General features: G+C 44.5%; 1 protein-coding gene and 1 non-coding gene across 3 annotated transcripts; both read left to right on the top strand.

Annotated features, from left to right (window-relative positions):
- The first annotated feature begins 1,640 nt into the window (after positions 1–1,640).
- Positions 1,641–25,813, top strand: Ppp1r8 (protein phosphatase 1 regulatory subunit 8). 2 transcript variants are annotated; one of them, XM_090335462.1, is made up of 7 exons: positions 1,641–1,748; positions 3,902–3,962; positions 12,353–12,506; positions 15,932–16,152; positions 18,544–18,688; positions 21,725–21,789; positions 24,463–25,813. In XM_090335462.1, exons 1-7 carry the CDS (start codon positions 1,693–1,695, stop codon positions 24,814–24,816), a joined length of 1,056 nt encoding a protein of 351 aa, XP_090191588.1. In that variant the 5' UTR covers positions 1,641–1,692; the 3' UTR covers positions 24,817–25,813. The 2 variants fall into 2 exon arrangements, with proteins under 2 accessions (XP_090191588.1, XP_090191589.1); XM_090335463.1 differs by lacking the exons at positions 1,641–1,748; positions 12,353–12,506 and having other exon boundaries at positions 3,914–3,962.
- LOC150062245 (small Cajal body-specific RNA 1) lies at positions 7,322–7,485 on the top strand. The gene has a single exon (XR_016536060.1).
- Positions 25,814–25,988: the final 175 nt, after the last annotated feature.

The raw sequence follows: 25,988 nt of genomic DNA, 5'->3' as shown, positions 1-25,988 counted from the left end.
AAGGCTAGAGCTCTACCACTTGAGCCTCAGCACCACTTCTGGCTTTTTTCCATGTATGTGGTACCGAAGAATCAAATCTGGGTCTTCATGCATGCTAGGCAAAGCACTCTACCACTAGACCAAACTCCGGGCCCCAGAAGGTGATAATTTTAAGAGCTTAGTTGTAGTTTAATCTGGAGACTTTGAGACTTCACCCTGGACTAAAACTTTTCAAATAGGTTGATTTTCGATTTAAGATCTAGAAGACTAGTAGCAGGGAATCAAGAAAATGGATACTTTGATTAAAGAGATTCCTTAACTTGCTGAGGCATGGCCTTTTTCTGCTTGAACAGTGATTATGCACAAGTCAGGTGATCATCCCAAATTTTCTATAAAAGTAAAAAAGGGATGCCGGGCACCAGTGGATCATGCCTGTATGCCTAGCTACACACAGGATGCTGAGATCTGAGGACTGCAGTTTGAAGCAAGCTCAGGCAAAAAAGTTCGCAGCTCTTTTCTCCAATTAGCCGTCAAAAAGCCTGAAGCTCTGGAGCTATGGCTCAAGTGGTAGAGTTGCAGCCTTGAGCAAAATTGCTCTGGACGGTGCCCAAGCCCTGAGTTCAAACTGCATAGGTAAGAAGCATTCAGTAGACATTGCAACCAAGAGCTGGGGCTGTACCTCGACAGTTCCCTTTACCCAGCCTGTGGCCTAGGGCAACAGCGCAGACTCAATGCTGAAAATCTCTTGAGTCCACTCCTGACTCACCATTCGAGCTAGGCAGTGAAGTTTTTAACTCTTGCCTTCTGAGCAGATTTACTCTTGGATCCAGCTTGTCTACAGTTTTCATGAGCATGCTAAGTTACACCTAGGATACAATTCCAGGTAATCTACAGAAGCCCTGCAGGCCCAGATTCCCATCAAAAAGGACAGTGCTGCCGGGAGTTTGGCCTACTGGTAAAGTGCTTACCTAGCACGCAGGAAGACCCGGGTTCGATTCCTCAGTACCACATACATAGAAAAGCCAGTAGTAGTGCTGTGGCTCAAGTCCTTGAGGAAAGCCCCAAGGACAGTGCTCAGGCCCTGAGTCCAAGACAATGCTGTGGCCGGGAGTTTGGCCTGGCATGGACGAACACGCGGGTTCGGTTCCTCAGTTCCACATACATAGAAAAAGCAGGAAATGGTGCTATGGCTCAAGTGGAAGAGCCTGGCCTTGAGAACGCCCAAGGGCATTGCTGAGGCCCTGAATCCAAGCTCCAGGACTGGCAAAAAGAAAAAAGAGTGCTGCTCTAGCTTCCTGTGGAAGGCCGGGGAGAGAGGAAACAATCAGACTGAGGGACGGCCACGCCCTCTGGCTTTCCCCTGGCTTGAGGACGGACGGCTGACAGGATGCCGGCGCAAGCCTGGGGGCGAGGCCGTTTTTTCGCAGGAGGAGGGAAGGGGAGACAGTCGTTTCGGGCCCTTTTCCTCCCTCACCTGCCTCCCGGAAAGACCCAACTTTTCACCAGCCCACGGAAGCCGGCGCAGACTTCAAAAACGGGCCCCGCTCGAAGGACCGCCCCACAGACGTACGGACGTGCGTGCGTGCGTGCGTGCGCGCGCTTGCGCCTGCGCGCGTGCGTGCGCACAGGCTGCTGGGATACCCCCTCTTCCCTCCCAGTCTCCCAGTTTCCCGGCGTGCTTCGGGCCCGCCAAATGGGAGGGGGAGACGCAAGATGGCGGCAGCCGCGAACTCCGGCTCTAGCCTCCCGCTGTTCGACTGCCCGACCTGGTGAGTGGCGCGGCTGCCGGGCACGGAGTGGCCCGGCTGGAGCTAACCTGAGCCAGAAGGGCGGCTTCTCTTTCCGTGCCTAAACGTACGGCTCAGAGACCCTGAATGACTGAGGGAAAACTGTCCCCCGTGCGGGGCCGGGCGACGTGTGGAGGAACCGGAGCCTGGAGTCCGGGCCCAGGATTACTCCAGAATCACGGGTTGGGGGGGCTCCGGGGAGCTCATTTTAACAGTCCTGTGGGCGTCCGGCCCCTCATCGGGATGCCCCCAAACCGTGGCCCCTAACTTAACCCTCAACTCCTGCCCGAGCGCCCGGAGCTCCGGGGCCGCTGCACCCGGCCCCCCGCGGCCCGGCCCGCCTCGGAGCCCTGCGCCCCTCCTCGTGTCGAGCTGCAGCCCGTCCCCTCCCCCTCCCACCTCAGGGAGCATCCCTGAGGACAGGGATGGCGCCGAGCTGACCCCTTGTTCTCAGTGCCCAGCACAAAGCTCTCCACAAAAGATTTGCAAGGATTGCTGGCGTGAAACCCTTTTCGTCCTTGTAAAGTTCTTAGGAATTGGTGGGCTAATTTCAGTCTTCTGAGTAAACAGATGAATAAATGTGTTGCTCTGCCAACGAGACGCATCCGAGTTGGAGCTTTTTCTCCCGTAGCTCATTACAGTGTATCGTTAACATGTTACTTTTCCTCCCCCCATGTTGAACTCTGCAAGCGCACAGGTATCTGTGTATGCCCAGTTCCTAGGCCTGAGGCGATCACACAGGAATTCCGAAATGCATCTTAGATGTAACTCCTTTTTCTATTTCCCAGACAAAACTGGGCTTTTGTCCAACGTTGACTGTCCGTTAAACTACTGCCATAAAATGGTTTGAGCATCGTTCATTGTTGAGATGATGTTGCATCTTCCATTAGATAGATTAGATACATTTCTCCTGTGCAAATGTAGGAGCTCTGGAAAGTTCAGATGAGCAAAGGAAGCAAGTGAATGTGTGTATGTGTGTGTGGCAGTTTTCTGGATTTCCTTCACTTTTATCATCTCCATTTGCTTTGGTTTCCAACTTCTCTATCCATTTGGTCTCTGGGACAGCACATCAAATATAACTGGAAGACTCCTTGGGATCACCTATTTTTCCCCTCAGAATCTGGTAGATAGCAAGCATTGTGTTAAGTAACACAGTCTGGTGAAGTGCAGAAAGAAGCTTGCTTAATTATACTGCTGGAGTAACATACTTCCAGCCAGATGCCCGTCGTTCACACCCATAATCTTAGCCACTCAGGAGGCTGAAATCTGAGGATCAAAGTTTGAAGCAAGCCTGGGCTGGAAAGGGACAGAGACTCTTTATCTCCAAGTACTCAGAAAAAGCCAAAAGTGATGCTGTAGCTCACTTGAGCCACAAGTGAGCAAAAGAAGCTCAGACACAGCCCTAAGACTGTTTCACACACACAGAAAAAGTTAACATGCTTTCTATATTTATTGAGTGTTTTGTTTCATGGGCATGATTTTTGAGTTGTCCTCATTCCTCCTTGTACACTCAGATTTCATCTCAGCGCTCAGATCAATATCTTCTTATTTTGTAATGAGACTTTTGCTTTGTTTTTCTTTTTTGTGGCACTGTCCGTTAGTGTTTTACCACTTGAGCCACCTGTCCTGCCTTTTTGGTCATTAACTGAAGAAAAGAGACCCATGGATTTTCTTGCTGGCTTTGAACTACTCAGTTCTCAGCCTCCAGAGTAGATAGAATTACAGCCATCAGCACCCAGCTGGGACTAATCTTGATGAACCCAAAACAGCTAACTTATTCTGACTTTCTGTGATATTAAGGTACGAGGAAACTCCAGGTGATGGGCCTATCCTAACTATAGTACTTAGACTCTCTGCTGTTTTATCTTTAACGTGACTATCCAGTGTTAAAATATAGGTCTCTTTGGTGCTGCTCTAAATTCTGATACAGTGAAATCTCTTTTTTAGAGCAGTTGAATCACTTGGGAAGTGTCAGTGTAGACAGGAACTATAACAGTGAAGTAGATGGATGTTTCTGCTTGCACGCGAACTAATTATAGGCTGATAGAAGAGCAGTGATGTTGAATGAGACAAAGTTTGTAAATAACATTTATGAACCCATCCTGAAAGTGCTTTTTTTCACTCTAATTTTGCAGGGCAGGCAAACCCCCACCTGGCTTACATCTGGATGTAGTCAAAGGAGACAAATTGATTGAGGTATGGAAATAAATGTCTTATCTTCTCCTCCCCCCTCCCCATTCTAAAGATTTTTGCCAGTGACTCACTTTTCCACCTCCTCTCCTGTGCTTTGTTTTCTGGCAATGCTACTTTTGGTCATCCTGAGTTTTCCTATTAAAAGCTCATGATGATATAACACATTTAAACAAAGCTCATATACTACAGACACTCCACTTTTTTTTTTTCTCTCACCTTGCAAATGAACAATTTTAATAGGTCATGGGCGTATGGCCCTTATTAGTCAAACGGAAGCCCTCTAATTTGGTGAATTGCTCTTCTCTGAGTACCTGGAATTGTGTGGAATGAACAAGGTATACAACAACTGAAGAAGAAAATGAAGATATTGATTGAATTAAGCTTGAAAGTTGTTTTTTTTATAAGATTCAGGTTTAGCTATCCCCAAGAAGTATGATAAGTCTGGTGCTGATGGCTCAGTTGTAATCCTAGAACTCAGGAGGCTGAGATGTGAGGATCAGGGTTCAAAGCCAGCTGGGCACAAAAGTCAGTGAGATTCTTATCTCTAGTTAACGACCAGAAAACAGGAAAGTGGCACTGTGGTTCAAAGTTGTAGAGCCCTAGCCTTGAGCTGAAGAGCTGAGGGACAGTGCCTAGGCCCAGAGTTAAAGCCCCATGAATGATGGGGGGGGGGGGGGGAAGCGATAAACTTAACTAACTTGCTCAAAAAGGAAAGTGAGATAGTACTAAAAATCATTCAAAATAACCAATGGGAATACACACACAAAACATTACATAAGGGGCCGGGAGTTTGGCCTAGTGGTTAAAGTGCTTGCCTAGCATGCACGAAGACCCGGGTTCGATTCCTCGGTACCACATATATAGAAAAAAGCCGGAAGTGGTGCTGAGGCTCAAGTGGTAGAGCTCTAGCCTTGAGAAAGTCCAAGGACAGTGCTCAGGCCCTGAGCCCAAGCCCTGGACTGGCAAAAAAAAAAAAAAAAAAACATAACTACAGTGAGGGGAGTGCTGTGAAATAAAGTTTCAAGGCTGGGAATTTGGCCTAGTGGTAGAGTGCTTGCCTAGCATGCAAGAAGACCTGGGTTTGTTCCTCAATTCCACATACATAGGAAAAGCCAGAAATGGTACTGTGGCTCAAGTGGTAGAGCTGTAGCCTTGAGAAAGCTCTAAACTGTATACCATATAGAATGTCAAGACAACATGAGTTTTGGTTAACTATCAAATTGTGTCTGATTTTTAATGTCTTCATTGTTAGATCACATGAAATGAAGATTAAACCCACTAGTTCAAGTCTCCATTATTGAGGGCAGTTGGTTTTTGTTTTTTTGTTTTTTTTTTTTTTTTGCCAGTCCTGGGCTTGAGCTCAGGGCTTGAGCACTGTCCTTGGACTTTCTCAAGGCTAGCACTCTACCACTTGAGCCTCAGCACCACTTCCGGCTTTTTGCTATGTATGTGGGGTACCGAGGAATTGAACCCGGGTCTTCGTGCATGCTAGGCAAGCACTCTACCACTAGGCCAAACTCCCGGCAGTTGTTTTTTTTGTTGTTGGTGGTGGTGGTTTTTCACAGTCCTGGGGCTTGAACTCAGGGCGTGGAAACTTTTTGCTCAAGGCTAGCATTTTGCCACTTGAGCCATAGTGCCACTTCTGGCTTTTCTGTGTGTGTGGTTCCGGAGAATCGAACCCAGGGCTTCATGCGTGCTAAGCGAACATGCTGCCACTAGGTCAAGCTCCTGGCCCAGGGCAGTTCTTTTTATTTGGTGTATATAATGAAATTATAAATCTATGGTTACTAGTTTGAAAAGCTAGTGAATTTGCGTGTGTGTGTGTGTGTGTGTGTGTGTGTGTGTGTGTGTGTGTGTGTATGTATATGTATGTGTTGCTGGAAACTGAACCTGGGCCTTCATATATACTAGGTAAGAACTATACTAGTGAGTTAAATGCTAAGACTTAGTGATCTCTGAAGGATGTTTTGTAAATGTATAATTGTCACATTTAGAATGCTGTGATAACCAGTATGTTGCAAAGTATGAAAGTATATCTGAGGAAGTGGTGCTGTGGCTGAAGGGGTAGGGTGGTAGCCTTGAGCTGAAGAGCTCAGGGATAACACCCTCCTAGAGTTTAAGTCCCACAACCGACAGCAAAGAGAGGGAGAGGGAGAGAGAGAGGAAGGAGAGGGGGAGGGGGAGAGGAAGAGGAAGGAGATTCAGCCTGTCATTCAGAGCTCCTTTGTCAGGGGTGATTTGATTACTTGGATTTGAACTCAGTCTTATCCTTGCTCAGTTTACTCGCTCTCTTTGCATTATATTACTTGAACCACACCTCCAGGTTGTTTTTTGCTGGTTAATTTGGTGGAGTCTTAGGGATTTCTGTATAGGGTGGCTTCATACTGCAAGCCTATGGATTTCTGCTTGCTTAGTAACTAGGATTACAGATGTCAACCAAAGGCACCCAGCAAATTCTTATATTCAAAAATATCAATAGTATTCAAGGAAATAATTTAACTAAAAGTGTCTATAAAGCAAGTAAGGTTTTTGTTGCCATACAGAATAGCATAAAGCTTGAAGACATGTAGAAATCTATTTTGTGAAATAATTTTATATTTTCAAAGCACACTTAATCAGTATCCCATGCGTGCGTGCATGTGTGCATGCATGTGTACTAGAGCTTGAATTCAGGGCCTCGTACTCCACTTTTTCCATTTGCTGATAACATTCTCTGTCAGTACTCTTACATATGAGTTGCCACATCACTGTCAAGTTACAATCCTTATTTTTTGGTGTGGGGGGGCTCAATTGTGGGACTTGAACTCTGGGCCTAGCTGCTGTCCTTGAGCTCTTTAGCTCAAGGCTGCTATCCGGTTTTCTGGTGGTTAATTGGAGATAAGAGTCTCATGGTTGAGGCCAGGAGTTTGGCCTAGTGGTTAAAGTGCTTGCCTAGCATGCATGAAGACCCGGGTTCGATTCCTCGGTACCACATATATAGAAAAAAGCCAGAAGTGGTGCTGAGGCTCAAGTGGTAGAGCTCTAGCCTTGAGAAAGTCCAAGGACAGTGCTCAGGCCCTGAGCTCAAGCCTAGGACTGGCAAAAAAAAAAAAAGAGAGTCTCATGGTTTTTAGTGCCAAGGCAGGCTTTGAACTGCAGTCCTCAGATCTCAGCCTCCTGAGCCCCAGTGCCCGGCTGCAGTCCTACTGTTCTTAAAGGGAATAAGCCTGAGATGTGTGTTTGTGTTTATGTATTTGTTCTTCCAATGGTGAAGATCAAACCCAGGGCTTCATGCATGCTAGGCAAGTGCTCTACTACTAAGATATATTCCCAGCCCAGTAGAGTTTTTGTTTTGTTTTGTTTTTTTAGGATTTAGACTTCATCAGCACTTGATACTCACCGAGCTATCTATATCGTAGCCTTGTGTCCAAGGCTTGTGATATGTGGTGATAGCTGGGTAGAAGAAGTGCAATATTAAAACAAGCCATGAGTCTGTTAAGCCCAGAGTGTAGAGACACACTCTGAGTTATAACTCATAGGCACAATTTAAATAGACATAGCTACTTCCTTAAGAAGTTACGACTTTAATGACCATAGAATGACCAGTGTATTGCATGTACTATTTTTCATTAAAATTCCATAGTCTTCTCACCAAAAACAAATCCTTCATTCACTGGTATGTCTGTGATGCCGTAGAGCCATAGAAATTTCTCATTATTTAAGAACACAAGAACTGAAGCTGGGAATGTGTCTTAGTGGTAGAGTGTTTGCCCAGCATGCACAAAGCCCTGGGTTCAACTCCTCAACACCACATTAACAGAAAAAGCCAGAAGTAGCACTGTGGCCCAAGTGGTAGAGTGCTAGCCTTGAACCAGAAACTCAGGGACAGTGCCCAGGCCCTGACTTCAAGCCCCAGGACTGGACACACACACACACACAGTCGAACTGAAGGTCTTACTTATTTCTGTGATGCACTGTGAGAACTGTTGTAAGCACATTTTAAGTTTGTGAGAACATAATTGTACATGTAAATGTGAGTGAAAAATGCAGCATCATTCCAAGACTCCCCTTTGATTGTAAAACAGTATCCTTTTTTTTTTGGAAGAAAGGTAATAGGATCTTACTAGGTTTCCCAAGTTGGTTGTGTGTATGTGTGTGTTTGTGTTCAACTTTTTCTGCTCAAAGATGGTATTCTACCATTTGAGCCACATCTTCAAACTTTTTTTTTTTTTTTTTTTTGCCAGTCTCGGCCTTGAATTCAGGGCCTGAGCAGTGCCCTTGGGCTTTCTCAACGCTAGCATTCTACCACTTGAGCCACAGTGCCACTTCCAGCTTTTTCTATGTATGTGGTACTGAGGAACCAAACCTGGGTCTTTGTGCATGCTTGGTAAGCAATCTACCACTAGGCCAAACTCCCCTGTGCTTTTCTTTTAAATTACTTCTCTAGTTTCTAGTTTCGGTTTTTTTGATAGTTAATTGGAGATAAAAAGGCTTTAAATTTGCTGGCTGATTTCAAACTGTGATCCTCAGAGCCCAGCCTCTTGAGTATCTAGGCATGAATACAGGCATGAGCCCCTGGGTCCTGGCTTGCAAACTGGTCTTGAATTTATGAGCCTTCTGCCTCAGCCTCCTGAATACTGGGATTATAGCCATGTGCCACCACATCATGTTTGTAATGTCATACTTTTTAAATTTTTATTATTTTTAAGTAGTTGTACAAAGGAGTTGCCATTTAACAAAGCAGTTTGTGAATATAGTACACCTTGATCAGTGTCATCCCTTCATAATGTCTTTCTTTTTTGATTAGTCCTGGGGCTTGAACTAAGGGCCTGGGCACTGTCTTTGAACTTTCTTCAAGGCTAGTGCTATACCATTTGAGCCACAGCACCACTTCCAGCTTTTTCTGTGTATGTGGTACCGAGGAATCAAACCCAGGGCTTTTTTCATGCGAGGCAAGCACTCTACTTCTAGGCCATTCTCCCAGGCCCATAATGTTGAATTTTTAACCTAAATCTTAAAGGTTATGTCCAAGCACACAGAGAATGACCATAGCATTCCACTGTCGGGCTGTTTAATTTTCACACGCTGGAGTAGCATGTCCCTGGAGCAAGCTCTGCTGCCTAGCAGGTGGACACTGATGCTAGGTCTTCCTGAATAACATACATAGGCTAGCTTGAAAGAAACTAGAGAAGTAATTTTAAAAAGAAAAAGTACAGGGGCCAGGAGTTTGGCCTACTGGTAGAGTGCTTGCCTACAAAGACCTGGGTTCAATTCCTTGATACCACCCACATACATAGAAAAAAGCCAGAAGTGGTCCTGAGGCTAAAGTGGTAGAGCTCTGGTCTTGAGAAAGCCCAAGGACAGTGCTGAAGGGCCCTAAGTTCAAAGCCCAGGACTGGCAAAAAAAAAAAAAAAAGTACAATATGTGGAAAATGAACTCTGTGACTTGTGGGCACAGATAGGAAAGGAAAACAGGGAAAATGAAGGAAAGGTTATATTGTCCAAAAATAGAAATGTACTCATTATTTGACTTATGAATGGTAACTCCTCTGTGCAATACCTTAATAATAGCAATAAAATTACATTTTTTAGAAAAGGAAAGGAAAAATTTTAAGGTTATGACCCACAGTACTTACTCCTTAAAATATTCATTACTTTAACATATACCTCCTGCTCAGCCTTGAAAGTAAATATGTCTTAGCTCGCTTCTCAGGGATGTAGAGTGTGAAATGTGTGTTACAGAGCTTCTTCCTTTCCAAGGAAAAAGGCAGCGTATTCAAATGAGGTTTAGTAGGTAGCCAAACTAGATTACCACACCACTAATAATGGTAACTGAAATCATTGTGGAGCTCTTCACTTTGAATTTCCAGACCCATAGTGCTTAAAATATTAGCAGTTTAAATCAGTAATCTCTATCCTCTTTTATTTTATGTTGTGCTAGTAATGGAGTTTGAACTCAGGGTCTGGGCACGGTTCCTTAATTTTTTTTTTTTTTTTTTTTTTTTTTTTGCTATCAGCTACTACTTGAATTATATAGCTCTACTTCCAGCTTTTTGATGGTTAATTGGAGATAAGATTCTCACAGGCTTTTCTTCCTTGGCTGGTTTTAAACTATAGCCTTCAGATTTCAGCCTCCTGAGTAGTTAAGACTTACAGGTGTAAGCCAGATGGAGCCCAGCTTATCTCTCTTACCTCTTTAACACTGGAAGTAATAATTGCTTCACAAAATTGTTTTTAGGAATTGGATGAGGTTGTGTTTAAAATACCAAGCATTATCGGGCACAGTGGCTCACGTCTGATCCTAGCTACTAAGGAGGCTGATCTGAGGATCTTGGTTCAAAGCCAGCCTAGGCACGAAAGTCCATGAGATTCTTATCTTCAGTTAACCACCAGAAAACCGGATGTAGTACTGTAGCTCAGGGGATAGGATGCTAGCCTTGAGCTGAAGAGCTCGGGGACAATGCCCAGGCCCAGAGTTCAAGTCCCATAACCACCTCCACTCCCCCCCCAAAAAAAGAAAGTAGCTAGCATGAATAGTCCTTCCGTGAGTATTAATCCTCTCCTCCTCTCTTCCCAGACCTGAAAAATTTGCCATAAAGGAGGAGCTAGGAGCCAGGTGGGGTGGCTCACGCCTGTAATCCTAGTTACTCAGGAGGCTGAGATCTCAGGATTTTGGTTCAAAGCCAGCCTGGGCATTAAAAAGTCCATGAGACTCTCCAATTGACCACCAAAAAACCAGAAGTAGTGCTGTGGCTCAAGGGGTAGGCCAGTAGCCCTGAGCTGAAGAGCTCAGGGAAACTGCCCAGGCCTCAGAGTTCAAGTCCAACAACTGACACCCCCCCGCCCCCCCCCCAAAAAAAAAGAAAAAAGGAGCTAGGATATTAGCTAGACTTATCATTCAAAATGATGTTGGTGGCTTGTGATAACAGAGTTGATTCATGCTCAGCCAGTAGGTGAACTAGTGGGCCAGAATGCACTCTTTTAGCCCAAAGAGAAAATACTGACTTCTTAACTGTTAATAGACAACATATAAAAAGAAAAGATTGCTTAGGAGCATGATACAGGAAAAAGTATGGGACCATTCTTCAGTACCAAAAACTCCTGAACTGCCAGATGTGCTAACGCCTGTAATCCTAGCTACTCAAGAAACTGAGACCTGAGGATCAAGGTTCAAAGCCAGCCCAGGCACCAAAGGACCTGAGACTCTTATCTCCAGTTAACCTCTAGAAAACGAGAAGGGGAGTTTGGCTCAAGGGTAGGGTGGTAGCCTTGAGCTAAAGAGCCCTGGGATAGCGCCCAGGCCCAGTTCAAGCTCCATCACCCACCCAGAAAAAAAAAAGCAACCCCTGAACTGATTTTTTTTTTCTTAATGCCTTAGAATTAATTTACAAAAACAGTAGCTGGGGGACTGGGAGTTTGGCCTAATGGTAGTGTGCCTAGCATGCACGAAGACCTGGGTTCGATTCCTCAGTACCACATACATAGAAAAAAGCCAGAAGTGATGGCAAGGCTCAATTGGTAGAGCTCTAGCCTTGAGAAAGTCCAAGGACAATGCTCAGGCTCTGAGCTCAAGGACTGGCAAAAAAAAAAAAAAAGAGCTGGGACGGACCGGGAGTTTGGCCTAGTGGTTGAAGTGCTTGCCTAGCATGCATGAAGACCCGAGTTCGATTCCTCTGTACCACATACATAGAAAAAAGCCAGAAGTGGTGCTGAGGCTCAAGTGGTAGAGCTCTAGCCTTGAGAAAGTCCAAGGACAGTGCTCAGGCCCTGAGCCGAAGCCCAGGACTGGCAAAAAAAAAAAAAAAGAGCTGGGATTCTTTTTTTTCTCCTGGGCAAGAAATTTTATCTACTTAAGATTATATACTTGCTAGGCACTGGTGTCTCCAGCCTGTAATCCTAGCTGCTCAGGAGGCTGTGATCTGAAGATCGAGGGTCAAAGCCAGCACTGGCACTAAAAAGTCCATGAGACTTTTTTTTTTTCCTCCCAGTCCTGGGCTTAGGCTCAGGGCCTGAGCACTGCCATTGGGTTTTCTCAAGGCTAGAGCTCTGCCACTTGAGCCACAGCACTACTTCTGTCATTCTGGCTCTTGTGCCTTTTTTCTGTGTATGTAATACCAAGGAATCGAACCCAGATCTTCATGAATGCTAGGTAAGCACTCTACCACCAGACCAAACTCCCAGTTCAAGTCCCAGGGACTTTTACCTCCAATTAACCAGCAGAAAACTGGAAGTGATGCTGTGGCTCAAGTGATAGAGCACTAACTTTTAGCTGAAGAGTTCAGGGATAGCACTTAGGCCCAGAATTCTAGTCCCACGACTGACCAAAAAAAAGTTTTTATATTTCTTTAGTTGAAAGTTTTTGGTAACTCTGTTGCAATAAGATTTAAACAATATTTAATTTAATATTTATTTAGAAACTGATTATTGATGAGAAGAAATATTACTTATTTGGGAGAAACCCTGATTTGTGTGACTTTACCATTGACCACCAGTCTTGCTCTCGAGTCCATGCTGCTCTGGTCTACCACAAGCATCTGAAGAGAGTTTTCCTGATAGATCTCAACAGTAGTAAGTATTTCCCTCCCATTTCACATGCCAGTTTTCCATGTGGGCAGTATAAAAATATTGTTAGGGTTCTTACTTTGGAAAACAGGTTCTATTGCTCATCCATGAAAAAGTTTATTTTGTTTAAATTAGCTTTTTGCGGCTGGGAGTTTGGCCTAGTGGTTAAAGTGCTTGCCTAGCATGCATGAAGACCTGGGTTCGATTCCTCGGTACCACATATAGAAAAAAGCCGGAAGTGGTGCTGAGCCTCAAGTGGTAGAGCTCTAGCCTTAAGAAAGTCCAAGGACAGTGCTCAGGCCCTGAGCTCAAGCCCAGGACTGGCAATAAATAAATAAATAAATAAATAAATAAATAAATTAGCTTTTTGCTATTTCTGTGATTTCTTCTCTTTCTCGAGTAGTTGGTGACAGTATTAATGACAGAAGAACATTTTTTTTTCCCAGTCCTGAGGCTTGGACTCAGGGCCTGAGCACTCTCCTTGGGCATTCCTCAAGGGTAGGGCTCTACCATTTGAGCTACAGCACCACTTCTGGCTTTTTTCAGTGTATGTGGTACCGAGGAATCGAACCCCAGTCTTCGTGCATGCTAGGTAAGCACTCTACCACTAGGCCACACTCCTGGCCCCCAAAAGAACATTTTGATAAACACGATTCTGCAGGAAGCACAGTGGGTATAGAGAGCAAAAATGTTATCCACGAATTAGGAAGTATTAATGCTCTAGTGTGGTAAGGACCATAAGAGACTGAGGCCTACTTAAAGCAGAAGCCATGACTAGTTTCTCTCATGTAGTAAAACAATAATGTTGAAACCTTCAGTAATACTTACATACAGGAAGTTCTTTATCCCAGCTTCATCTTGCTTTAACTGGGGATTATATCGATTTTAATTTCATGAAGTTTGTCTATTTTGCCCATGTATAAATTCAGAATGTCAAAAGTTCTGTGTCCTGAGCTTGTGACCGCTGCTCTCTACCCCACCCCCACTATATACACAGGCATACTTACCTCCTCAGTCTGTATCAGTGATCTGATGAGCCTGCTCTTCAAGTACTTATCTGATCTTTCCTTTCTATTCTATAACATGCAAAATGAGAAAAAAAAATAGAATCTCTAGTAAGATTTTGGCTTGTTTTGTCATTGACATTGTTCCTGTATTGATCAAGTTCCTTCATATTTGTGGATCATGGGGCTTGAAGTAGGCCTGGGTGCTGTCCCTGAGCTCTTCAGCTTAAGGCTATCACCCTACCCAAGAGCCAAGCCCCATTTCCGTTTTCTAGAGGTTAATTGGAAATAGAGAGTCTCAGGTCCTTTTGTGCCTGGGCTGGTTTTGAACCTTGATCCTCAGATCTTAGCCTCCTGAGTAGCTAGGATTGCAGATGTGAGCCACGGTCCCAGACTCTTTTCTTTTTTTCTTTTTTTTTTTTTGCCAGTCCTGGGGCTTCTGCTCAGGGCCTGAGCACTGTCCTTGGGCTTTCTCAAGGCTAAAGCTCTCCCATTTAAGCCACAGCACCACTTCTGGCGTTTTCTTTATCATCATCTTTTTTTTTTTTTTTTTGGTGGGTCATGAGGCTTGAAGTCAGCCTGAGCACTGTCCCTGAGCTCTTCATCTCAAGGCTACTGCCCTACCCCTGAGCTATAGCCCCACTTCCCATTTTTCTAGTGATTAGTTGGAGATAAGAGTCTCATAATTTTTAGTGCCTGGGCTGGCTTTGAACTGTGATCCTGAGATCTCAGCCTCCTGGGTAGCTAGGATTACAAGTGTGAGCCACCTCACCCAGCACTTCTGGCTTTTTCTGTGTGTTTGGTACCCAGGAATCAAGTGAGGTCTTTGTGCATACTAGGTAAGCACTTTACCAGTAGACCAAACTCCCAGCCCTCAAGTTCCTTTCTTGACCTGGGAAAACATAAGATACAAGTTAGCAAATTTCCTGGTACTCTGGTTGGGGCTGGAAGAGGGTGTCATGCTCATCTCTTGTCTTGGGTTGCATGGCTTTGGCTGGATTAGAACCATTCCTCTAGATACAGCATGTGACCAAGCCTATTTGACTGCGGAGAAAAGACAGTGGTATTTGTTTTGGGGAGGGAGGAACGAGTCTGAAGATGTATAAACCATATATCTTCATGCAACTAAAGAGTTTGAGTGCTTGTGGCTCCTGTCTGAAGGAGGCTGAAATCTATGGGTCATGATTTGAAGCCAGCTCAGTCATAAAAGTCCCACAGACTGAATCTCCAATTATCGAAAACTGGACCAAGATGTGGGTGATATGGTAGAGTGCTAGCTGTGAGCAGGAAAAATAGGAAGGAAGAAATCTAAAGAGAGTCAAGTTTCTGTGCCATTTTTATCAGTACAACTTGTTTTCTGCTGGGCATGTTTCTATATATTAGTAATTCTAGTATTTGGGAATTGAAGGCAGGGTGATTTTAAGGTTGAAGCCATCCTGGGCTGCATACCCAGTTCTAGACCAGCTTGAGCTGCATAGTGACAGGCTGTTTAAAAACAAGGGGCTGGGATTGTAGCGCCAGGATAGATCTCTTGCCTAACATGCACAGCATGATTCTAGGTTCAGTCATCAATACTGTTTCTCACACACAAATTGGTTTTCTAAACAGTCTCTCTCCCCCGCCCCCGCCCGAGTCCTGGGGCTTGAACTCAAGGCCTGGGCACTGTCCTTGTTCTTTCTCAAGACTAGAGCTCTCCCACTTGAGCCACAACACCACTTCTGGCTTTTTCTATGTATGTGGTACTGAGGAACTGAACCCAGGTTTTCATACATGCAAGGCAATTACTCTATAACTAAGCCAAATTCCTGGCCTCTTGAGTGTCTTTTTTTTTTTTTTTTTGAGTGTCATTTTTTTTTTATGACTTTAAAACTAATAAGAGCTGGGTGCAATGGCTCACACCTGTGATTCAAGCTACTCAGGAGGCTGAGATCCGAGAATCACGGTTCATAGCCAGCCCTGGCACTAAAGTCTGTGAGACTCTTATCTCCAGTTAATGACCAGAAAACTGGAAGTGCCACTGTGGCTCAAGTGTTGGGGCAGTGGCCTTGAGCTGAAGCGCTTAGGGGCAACGCCCAGGCTCAGAGTTCAAGTCCTAGGACTGACCAAAAAAGTGGGGAGGCGGAGCAGGAGTGTTGCCTTACACGTCCAAAGACCCAGGTTCGATTTCTCCGTGCCACATATATAGAAAAGGCCAGAAGTGTTGTGATGTCTCAAGAGGTAGAGCACTAGCCTTGGAAAAGCCCAAGGACAGTGCTCAGATCCTGAGTTTAAGCCCCAGGACTGGCAAAACAAAACAAAAAACAAGCATTAGTGGTTCTGGGAGGAGCTAACAATGTGAGAGTCAAAGATGATCTATCCTTTCTAAAATTCAAACTTCGTTTTTGTTTTTTCTTTTTTCTCTTACATTTCTGATTTGAAAATTCCCAGCACATGGCACTTTCTTAGGTCACATTCGGCTGGAACCTCACAAACCTCAGCAAATCCCCATCGATTCTACAGTCTCGTTTGGCGCCTCCACAAGAGCATACACGCTGCGGGAGAAGCCTCAGACATTGCCATCAGCTGTGAAAGGAGATGAGAAGATGGGTGGAGAGGATGATGAACTCAAGGGCTTACTGGGGCTTCCAGAAGAGGAAACAGAGCTTGATGTAATTCCATGTCGCATGGTTTTGTCTTTGGAACCCTGGTTCTGCCAGTATTTAGCTGTTTTATGTAGCGTGAAGTCCAGTGACTTAGCAGCAGGAGCTTCTCTTAAAAGAGCCCATTAATAAGCCCCTGATGGTATGATATTTTCAACTGTGGCTGAGTCTCCCTGCCACCAGAGACCTTCCTAGGGATCCTGGGCTTATATTTTCATACCTTTGTGACAGCTTAAGAGTTATGCTGTCCAATGAAGTAGCCTATAAGCACATTTGAAGTATTCAGTAGCCACATGTGGATACCGTGTTGAGAATATAGGCAAGTCTGTCTACAGGTTCTGTATTCAGATTCAACTAAAAGCAAATTGAAGATTTTCAGTGAGGGAGAAAAATGGTATATGTGCAGAACAAGTACATATGTATATCACTCTTAACAATACAGTATAAGGTGGGTTTTTTTGGGGGGGTTACAGCATTTGCATTATATTACTACTAGTAATCTGGAAATGATTTCAAAAATAGGAGAATATACCTAGGTTATATGTGTTTTATTTGAAGTACTTAAAGCATTTGTAGGTTTTGGTATCTACCAGAAGTCTAGGAATCAAACCACATTCAGTACCCTGGAACCACTATATTTCTATCACCATAGAAAGTTCTTCTGAGGGCTGGGAGTTTGGCGTAGTGGTAGAATGCTTGCCTAGCATGCTCGAAGACCTGGGTTCAATTCCTTGTTACCACATATATAGAAAAAAGCTGGAAGTGGTGCTGTGGTTCAGGTAGAGTGCTAGCTTTGAGAAAAACCCAAGGACAGTGCTCAGGCCTTGAGCCCAAGCCCAGGACTGGCCAAAAAAAAAAAGTTCTTTTGAGCAGCACTCGCTTGGGGCCAGGAGTTTCGCCTAGTGGTAGAGTGTTTGCCTAGCATGCATGAAGGCCCAGGTTCGATTCCTCAGTATCACATACACAGAAAAAAGCCAGAAGTGGTGTTGTGGCTCAAGTGGTAGAGTTCTAGCCTTGAGAGAGCCCAAGGACAGTGCTTAGGCCTTGAGCTCAAGGCCTAGGACTGGCAAAAAAAGAAAGAAAAAAAAAAGCCCAAAACCAAAAACCACTGGCTTAACAAAATTGATATTTTTCATCCATTTATCAAGCTTCTTTGATACTGTCCAAATAGCCCAAGAGTCTGATAAGAAAACAAGACTGCTTTTGGCTCTGGAATCCCTGAGGTCCTGAGCTCTTCAACTCAAAGCTACTGCCATAGCCCTGGAGCCACAGCCCTATTTGCCATCTTCTAGAGATTAATTGGAGATAAGAGTTTCACATTCTTTAGTGTCGGATGCCTTTGGGATGCCTTTGAACCTCCGGGCTTTCTTAAGGCTAGGTCTCTACTACTTGAGCCACAGCACCATTTCTGGCTTTTCTATGTATGTGGAACTGAGGCATGGAACCCAGGTGTTTATGCATGCTAGGCAAGCACTCTACCTGAGGCCAAATTCCTGGCCCTTCCATGTTGTTTTAGTTCAATGTGTTAGGTTCTCTCTGGGGCTTCATTCTGAAATGTTATAACATCTCAAACTGCATTGCAGGTTGGAAGAAATCCAGTGGCTTGGATGACACAGGCAGCAAGGCTAAGGCCAGGTTAATTATCAAGATAGATGAATGAATGCTAATGAACAGAACTGGGGCAGATGCAGGAAGGGCAGTGATGAAATAGTAATGCCAAAAATGAAGTGCACTGGCAGCAGTGTCCTTAAGAATTTTAAAGGAGAAAGCTCTTAGGAGAAGCAGTCAGTTGTATGTTTTTTGTTTGTTTGCCAATCCTGGGGCTTGAACTCAGGGCTTGGGCACTATTCCTGAGCTTCTTTGTGCTCAAGGCTAGTGCTGTACCACTTGAGCCACAGCACCACTTCTAGCCTTTTTTGAATAGCTTATTGGAGATAAGAGTCTTGTGGACTTTTTCTGCCCTGGCTTGCTTCAAATTGCCTCAGAGCTCAGCCTCCTGAGTAGCAAGGATCATAGGCGTAAGCCACAAGTACCTGGCTATGTCCTTTTTCATCTCTCAATTGTTACTTTAAAATTCTGTTTAGTTTAAATTCTGGTTCTTCTTCACACTCACATTTCTTTAATCCTCTTCTTGAAAATCTGTCATCCTTCACTAAAAACCAACAAGAATCTCAAGGGTATTTATGCAGGCGACAAGTGTACCTCCTCCTGAGTAGCACTCCTCATGATGTTTTCCTTTTTTCAGTGATATTTGTTAGTATTGAGTACTGGTGGTTTTAGGACATCATTCATCTTTTCTAAAAGCACAGGGAGTCTTGTTTGCCATTGAAGGTTAGAGTAAGCCACAAATGCTTCACCATGAAACTCCTTGTATACTAACTATTGTTTTTCCTGGCCTAGAACCTGACAGAGTTCAACACTGCCCACAACAAGCGGATTTCGACCCTCACCATTGAGGAAGGAAATCTGGACATCCAGAGACCAAAGAGGAAGAGGAAGAACTCACGAGTGACCTTCAGTGAGGATGATGAAATCATCAACCCAGGTGAGATGGAAAAAAAAAAAAAAAATAGCAGGCTGGGAATTTGGCCTAGTGGTAGAGTACTTGCCTGGCATGCACCTAGACCCTGGTTTGATTACTCAGTACCATATACATAGAAAAAGCCAGGTGTGAGGGTTCACGCCTGTAATCCTAGCTACTCAGGAGGCTAAGATCTGAGGATCAAGGTTCAAAGCCAGCCTGGCACAAAAGGACCTGAGACTCTTATCTCCATTAACCTCTAGAAATGGGAAATGGGGCTTGGTTCAAGGGTAGGATAATGGCCTTCAGCTGAGACAGAGCCCAGGCCGAGTTCAAGCTCCATGACCCACCAAAAAAAAAAAAAAGAAAAAACTTTATTGAGATAAGAGGTCAGTTCAAGCATTGCCTGATTTCTGTGGGAAACAAAAGAATGAAGAAAGGTGGAGTCACTGGAGTCATACCTACAATGCTAGCCACTCAGGATGGTGAGATATGAGGTTTACAGATTGAAGCCAGACTGGGCAGACAAATATGTCTGACTCTTTTTGGCCAGTCCTGGAGCTTGAAACTCGAGGCCTGGGCTCTACCCCTGAAATTCTCTATGCTCAAGTCTAGTATTTATTATTAACAACTTGACTAACAGTGCCACTTCCAGCTTTTTCTTTTTATGTGGTACTAAGGAATTGAACCCTGGGCTTTATGCATGGTAGGCAAGCACTTTACCACTAAACCACATTCCCAGCCCTTGTGTGACTCTTACCTATAGTTAACTAGCAAAAAACCAGAAGTGGAAATGTGACTTAAGTGGTAGCAATCATCTTTGAGTGAAAAAGCCAAGAAAGTACTTGAGGAAAAACTAAAGAATTCAGTATATCGTATAAGGCTGCTTCTTTTCTGCTTGCCCAGTATGTCTGTATCCTAATGGAAGTTGTTGGTTGGTTGGTTTTGGTGATACTGGAATTTTGAACTCGGGCCTCCACAGTTTCTAAGCAGACATTGTACTTCTTGAGCCACACCTCCAGCCCAACATTACTATCGTTAAAAAGTTATTAGTAGCTCTGCCACCATTTACTGAAGAATTGCTTCTGTAAGGAAGTCACTTACATGTAGTACACATGCCAGCTCAGCAAGATGAGAGTATTGGTTTATAGGGAAGGCTACTATGTTTGTCAGTTTTCCCATCACTCAGTATTCATTTAGGAGCTTTTGTTCATCTCAACTGCTCTGGTAGATGGATGCTGCTGAGTGGTAAATATGTGTGTTTTAAACAGTAATGGTAGAATTGAAATTTTTATTTAGTCTTTTCTTTTTTGGTACTGGGGATCTAACCCAGGATGTCCCACTTGCTAGGCAAGCGCTTTACCATTGAGCTACATCCTAGCCCTAAAGTTTGGTTTTTTGTTTTTTGTTTTGTTTTTTTTTTTTTTTTGCCAGTCCTGGGCTTGAGCTCAGGGCCTAAGCACTGTCCTTGGACTTTCTCAAGGCTAGAGCTCTACCACTTGAACGTCAACACCACTTCCAGCTTTTTTCTATGTATGTGGTACCAAGAATCGAACCTGGGTCTTCGTGCATGCTGGGCAAGTACTCTACCACTAGGCCAAACTCCCCTCCCCAGTTTTTTTTGTTGCTCATGGGGCTTGAATTCAGCCTGGGAGCTGTCTCTGAGCTCTTCAGGTCAAGGATGCCGCCCTACCCCTGGAGCCACAGTCCCATTTCCAGTTTCCTGGAGGTTAATAGGAGATAAGAGTCTCATAGACTTTAGTGCCTGGGCTGGCTTTGAACTGAGATCTTCAGATCTCAGTCTTCTAAGTAGCTAGGATTACAGGAGTGAGCCACCAATGCCAGTTCTATGAGACTCTTATCTTCAAAACTACTCCAAAAAGCTGGACATGGTGTTGCAGCTCAAATGGTAGAGTGCTAGCCTTGAGCAAAAGGCTCAAGACCTAGTGTAGTGGCTCCCACCTATAATGCTAGCTACTCAGGAAGCTGAGATCTGAGAATCATGGTTCAAAGTCAGCCAGGCACTACAAAGTTGAAAGATTCTCATCTCTGATTAATCACCAGAAAATGGGAAGTAGGGCTGTAGCTCAAGGGTAGGGCAGTAGCCTTGAGCTGAAGAGCTCAAGGACAACACCTAGGCCCAGAGTTCAAGTCCAGGACCAGCAAAAAAAAAAAAAAGGAAAAATGAAAAGATTACAGCTGGGTGCTAGACCATAATTCCCCCAGATGTATTGTATAGTCTATTATGGGGTAGAGGAGAGGGAGGATGCTCAGAGCTGTGGAATGTAGTCCCTTGAATGCTGGGAATATTGGAGACACATGTATCAGGGGAGAAGAGGAAACCCAGCTCTGTGGCCAGCATGGAATGAACCACAATTAGAGTCACAGGTTACCAAGTTTTGGCTCAAAGAAAAAGAAGTAGTAGATCCTTAGCTTAGATTTAGAAGAATTGATACATTCCTCTGAAAGAGATAGTTCCATTTGTTCTTTGCCAGTCCTGAGGTTTGAACTCAGGGCCTGGGCACTGTCTTTGGGCTTTCTCAAGGCTAGCGCTCTACTATTTGAACCATAAGCACCACTTCCTGCTTTTTCAGTATATGTGGTACTGCAGAATCGAGCCCAGTGCTTGGTGCAAGCTAGTATATAGCCACGCTCTGGGCCATCCATTTGTTCTAATGGCTACAAGATCATTTTCTGATGAGGTATGCCTGGTGTTGGTGACTGACACCTGTAATCCTAGTACTCCGAAGGCTGAGATCTGAGGACTGTGGTTCAAAGCCCATCTGGGCAGCAAAGTCCTGAGAGACTCTTACCTCCATTGAACCAAAAGAACCAGCAAAAAGAAATAAAGGTGTGGCTTAAGTGTGAGTAAGAGCTTCCACAGGTTGCTCTAGAATGTTTTGGTTTTATTTATTTTCACTCCTGGGGATTGAACCTACAACCACCACCAGTGTCCAGCTTTGTGTTTTTCTTTTTAAACAAGTCGTTGTAGTGAGCCCACTGCCCTTATCCCTCCCATTAGAGTGCCAACCCAACCTGTACCCTCCTCTCTTTCTGCAGAGGATGTGGATCCCTCAGTGGGTCGCTTCCGGAACATGGTGCAAACAGCAGTGGTTCCAGTAAAGGTAAGAAACACACTTTAACAGTATTTAACATAATCTGAGGCTCTGTGGTAGACTGTGTAGCAAGGCCTTGCTTTGCTCCGGCACTACACATAAAAGAAAGAAGACACTGTGCTGTGCAGAGAAATACTACAATATGTTGCACTCTGAAACATAGTTTGTGCTCCTCTACCACTTTTTACTTTGTAGCAACACTTTTACCTTCCTCTGTGTAGAGAATCCTGGAGTATCACAGAAGAGTTTCAGGTGAAAAAATAAATTAATGAAGATCGGTACTATTTTTTCCTCAAGTATTTTCAGCTCTTAGTTGATTTAATCTGCAGGTGTGGAACTCATCTATGACAGTCCAAATTGACAACATATATCAGAGTTCCTGCTCATTTGTTTTAATCGTAAAGGAGTCTCGAGCCAAGAGACGCTTTCATTAATTTTGATGCGGTACAAGAAAGTAAGAGGAGCTGCAAGTGTGGCCTAGTGATAGAGTGCTCTCTTAGTGTGCATGAAGCCCTGGGTTCAATTCCTTGGTACCGCATACACAGATAAAGCCAGAAGTGGTGCTGTGGCTCAAATGGCAGAGTGCCTTGAACAAAAAGTGTCCAAGGACAGTGCCCCGGCCCATCAAGACCCAGGACAGGAAGGAAAAAAAGAAAAGAAAGCTGGATGCTGGTAGCTCACACCTGTAATCCTAGCTACTCAGGAGGCTGAGATCTGAGGATTGAGGTTCAAAGCCAGCCCAGGCATGAAATCTGTGATACTTGTATCTCCAGTTAGCTGCCAGAAAACCAGAAGTGACACTGTGGCTCAAATGGTAGAACACTAGCCTTGAGCTAAAGAGCTCAGGAACAGCACCCAGGCCCACAGTTCAAGCCCCACCACCAGGAAAAGAAAAGAAAAGCCATGCACTAGTGGCTCTCATCTATAACCCTAATACTCATGATCTGAGAACTGTGGTTTGAAGACAGCCCAGGCAGGAAAGTCCATGAGATTCTTTTTTTTTTTTTTTTTTAATTTTTTATTGTAATTAATAAAAGGGTTACATAATATTTGCCAGATAGAAGGTGCATTAATTCACATACATTGATACCTTTTCACATGTCTTGGTACCCGTTACCCTCCCCCCCCACCCCCTTCCATGAGATTCTTACCTCCAGTTAACCACCAAAAGGCCAGAAGTGGAGCTATGGCTCAAGTGTCAGAGTACTAACCTTGAATGAAAAAACTAAGGGACAGCATCCAGGACCTGAGTTGAAGCCCCAGTAATGGGGGGGGGGGGGGAAGAAAGGAGGAAGGGCTGAGGCCCATAGCTCAGATGAGGGTCATTCCCTAGTACCATAAAAAGAGAAGCAAATAAATACAAAGTAAAACAAAATTTTTTTTTCTGCAGTACTCCATTATATTCCTGACACATTTAACTTTGAGCTCTTTATCTCTCTTTATTCTTACTTTTGTAATGTTCTATTGTCATTAAAATATAAAGTCAATAGCTATTTGTATTTTACATTAGTTCTCTAGTGGTTTGATGTACGTAAAATAATCAATGAGCAACATTAAATATATATTTTGTATTTGGGTTTTTTGTTTTAGTGATGTGTGCATACATACATGCATGCATGCATGCAGATTTGAGTAATAAATGGCCTTGAGCACTTTTTTTTCTTTTTTTTTTGCCACTCCCCTGCTTGTGCTCAGGCCCTGAGCACTGTCCTTGGGCTTTTTTTTAAGCTTTATGTGTCCTGTAGGAGCAAGTTGGCTGTTTTTGGTAACTTGAATGTAAGTGGAGTTGTATCCTATCTGGAATTAATGGCAAGCTTCAGAACTCACTCTTATTGGGGCTGGGAGTTTGGCCTAGTTGTAAGAGTGTTTGCCTACTATACATAAAGACCAAGGTTCAATTCCTCAATACCACATATATAGAAAAAAGCCAGAAGTGGTGCTGAGGCTCAAGTGGTAGAGCTCTAGCCTTGAGAAAGTCCAAGGACAGTGCCCAGGCTCTGAGCTCAAGCTCAGGAATAGCAAAAAAAAAACCAAAAAACAAAAAAAAAACCTCACTCTTTATTTTTTGTTGGTCATGTAGCTTGAACTCTGGGCCTGGGCACTGTCCCTGAGCTCTTCAGCCAGGGGTAGGCTACCATCCTACCCCTTGAGCCACAGTGCCACTTTCAGTTTTCTGGTGATTAATTGGAGATAAGAGTCTCAAAGACTTTCAAGCCTGGGCTGGCTTTGAATCCCGATCCTCAGATCTCAGCCTCCTGAGATGGCATGAGCCATCGATACGCAGCATTATTAATTTTTTTTTTATTTTTAATTTTTGGTCAGTCTGGGGCTTGAACTCTGGGCCTGGGTGCTGTTACTGAGCTCTTCTGCTCAAGGGTAGAGCTCTACCACTTTGAGCCATAGCACCACTTCCAAGACTAGTCATTTAAATTAGATAGATGAAAAATGTCTCATTTGGTATCGGATGGTGAAAGCGTTGCAGTGAGGTGCTACTGAGAACCAAGGTGTGAGATGACTAGTGGGAGGTCTGTTAAACCCTAAGATTTCAGGAGCATGCACTGGAGTCTGGAAACGCGAACAGGCCAGAAGGCCGTGTTCCTGGGTCTGAGTACAAAACCAAACTTGTGTAGTGCTTTCACTTCCTAACTCCCCTCTTCTTTTATCCCCTCATGAAAACCACAGAAGAAGCGGGTCGAGGGCCACGGCACCCTGGGCCTGGAGGAGTCAGGCAGCCGGCGCATGCAGAACTTTGCCTTCAGCGGAGGACTCTATGGGGGCTTGCCCCCCACGCACAGTGAAGCCGGCTCCCAGCCACACGGAATCCACGGGACAGCGCTCATCGGTGGCTTGCCCATGCCCTACCCAAATCTTGCCCCTGACGTGGACTTGACTCCTGTTGTGCCATCAGCAGTGAACATGAACCCCACACCAAACCCTGCCGTCTATAATCCTGAAGCTGTAAACGAACCCAAAAAGAAGAAATATGCAAAAGAGGCATGGCCGGGCAAGAAGCCCACCCCTTCCTTACTAATTTGATAGTTGTGGTAATGGAGAAGCGTGGGATTGGGTGGGCAGGGGGTGGAAGGGTGACAGAACTAATGAACTAGGGAGGAAAATGTCCATGTGTGCAGTATCGTCTTTGAATGTCTCCTGGGTCCTAAACCATGTAATTCTGAGCCTGCGGGGGGGCGGGGGCTGCTCTAGCCCACAAACACCTGTCCTGAGAACGCTGTCCTATAGACAGAGGTTTCATGGGTGCTTCTAAGCAGCCTGCCCTGGCTCTTCTACCCCTCCTCTCCTCCCTAGCGTGATTCTTGTGTGGAGTCACATGCCACAGATGGAGTCCGGGCCTGGGGAGGTGACGTGGCCTCTCAGGTCCCAGGTAGCAAAGGAGTTGCCACGGATTTCAGGTTGATCAGTTAAGCTAAGGTTTAAACTCAAAAGTGTTTTCTTGGGTCAGTGGTTTTGAGGTCCAATAGTTAGGCTTTTCTCTTTTGTCCTTTCTGTTGGAGTAAGAACATTTTGATTTCCCTTCATCTGTGACCAGTGCCCTGGCACAGGTTTAGGCTTTTTTAACCTACAGTATTGTTTGACCTTTACCTGTTTTTCTTGTCCAACCTGAAGCACTCCACTTGCCTTTTTTTTTTTTTTTTTTTAAATTTAATTCCAGAGTGCTGTCCTCTACTCTCTAAGGCATTATTTTGCTCTTATTTGAGTGTGCTAGGAAGGCAGTTTTTAAAGGCTGTGACGGGTTGGGGCAGATCAAATTTAAAAGGAAAAGATTTTACTTTGTAAGGAACTGGTTTCTCTTAGAGGACTTTTAGCAGTTGGTTTGGAGGCTCTTCCCCCCCCACCCCGGGCTGAGTGCTCTGCTCACTCAAAGCTGCAGTAGCAGCACTGGCTAACACAGGAGACAAAGGGAGGAGCTTTGTACAGAGATTTGTACATTTGTGTAATAGGCCTTTTCACGCTTTATGTGTAGCTTTTTACCTGTAACCTTTATTACATTGTAAATTAAACGTAACTTTTGTCATTTGGGTGCAGTGTTAAGTACCTCTCCACCACTGCTGCCATCCCCTGGGGAGCATCTGCCAGAAACTCGGCCTTGGGAGGTGGTGCTCTGTCTCCCTCTTATTACCACAGGTAAAGATGGCCCTGAGAATGTGGAAATGAATTCGAAACTGGAACCCACAGGCTGAGGCCTCACA

Source organism: Megascapheus bottae, chromosome 6 (assembly GCF_031878675.1).
Source record: "Megascapheus bottae isolate mThoBot1 chromosome 6, mThoBot2.hap1, whole genome shotgun sequence".
Lineage (NCBI taxonomy): Eukaryota > Metazoa > Chordata > Mammalia > Rodentia > Geomyidae > Megascapheus > Megascapheus bottae.
This window is presented reverse-complemented; position numbering and strand designations above follow the sequence as displayed.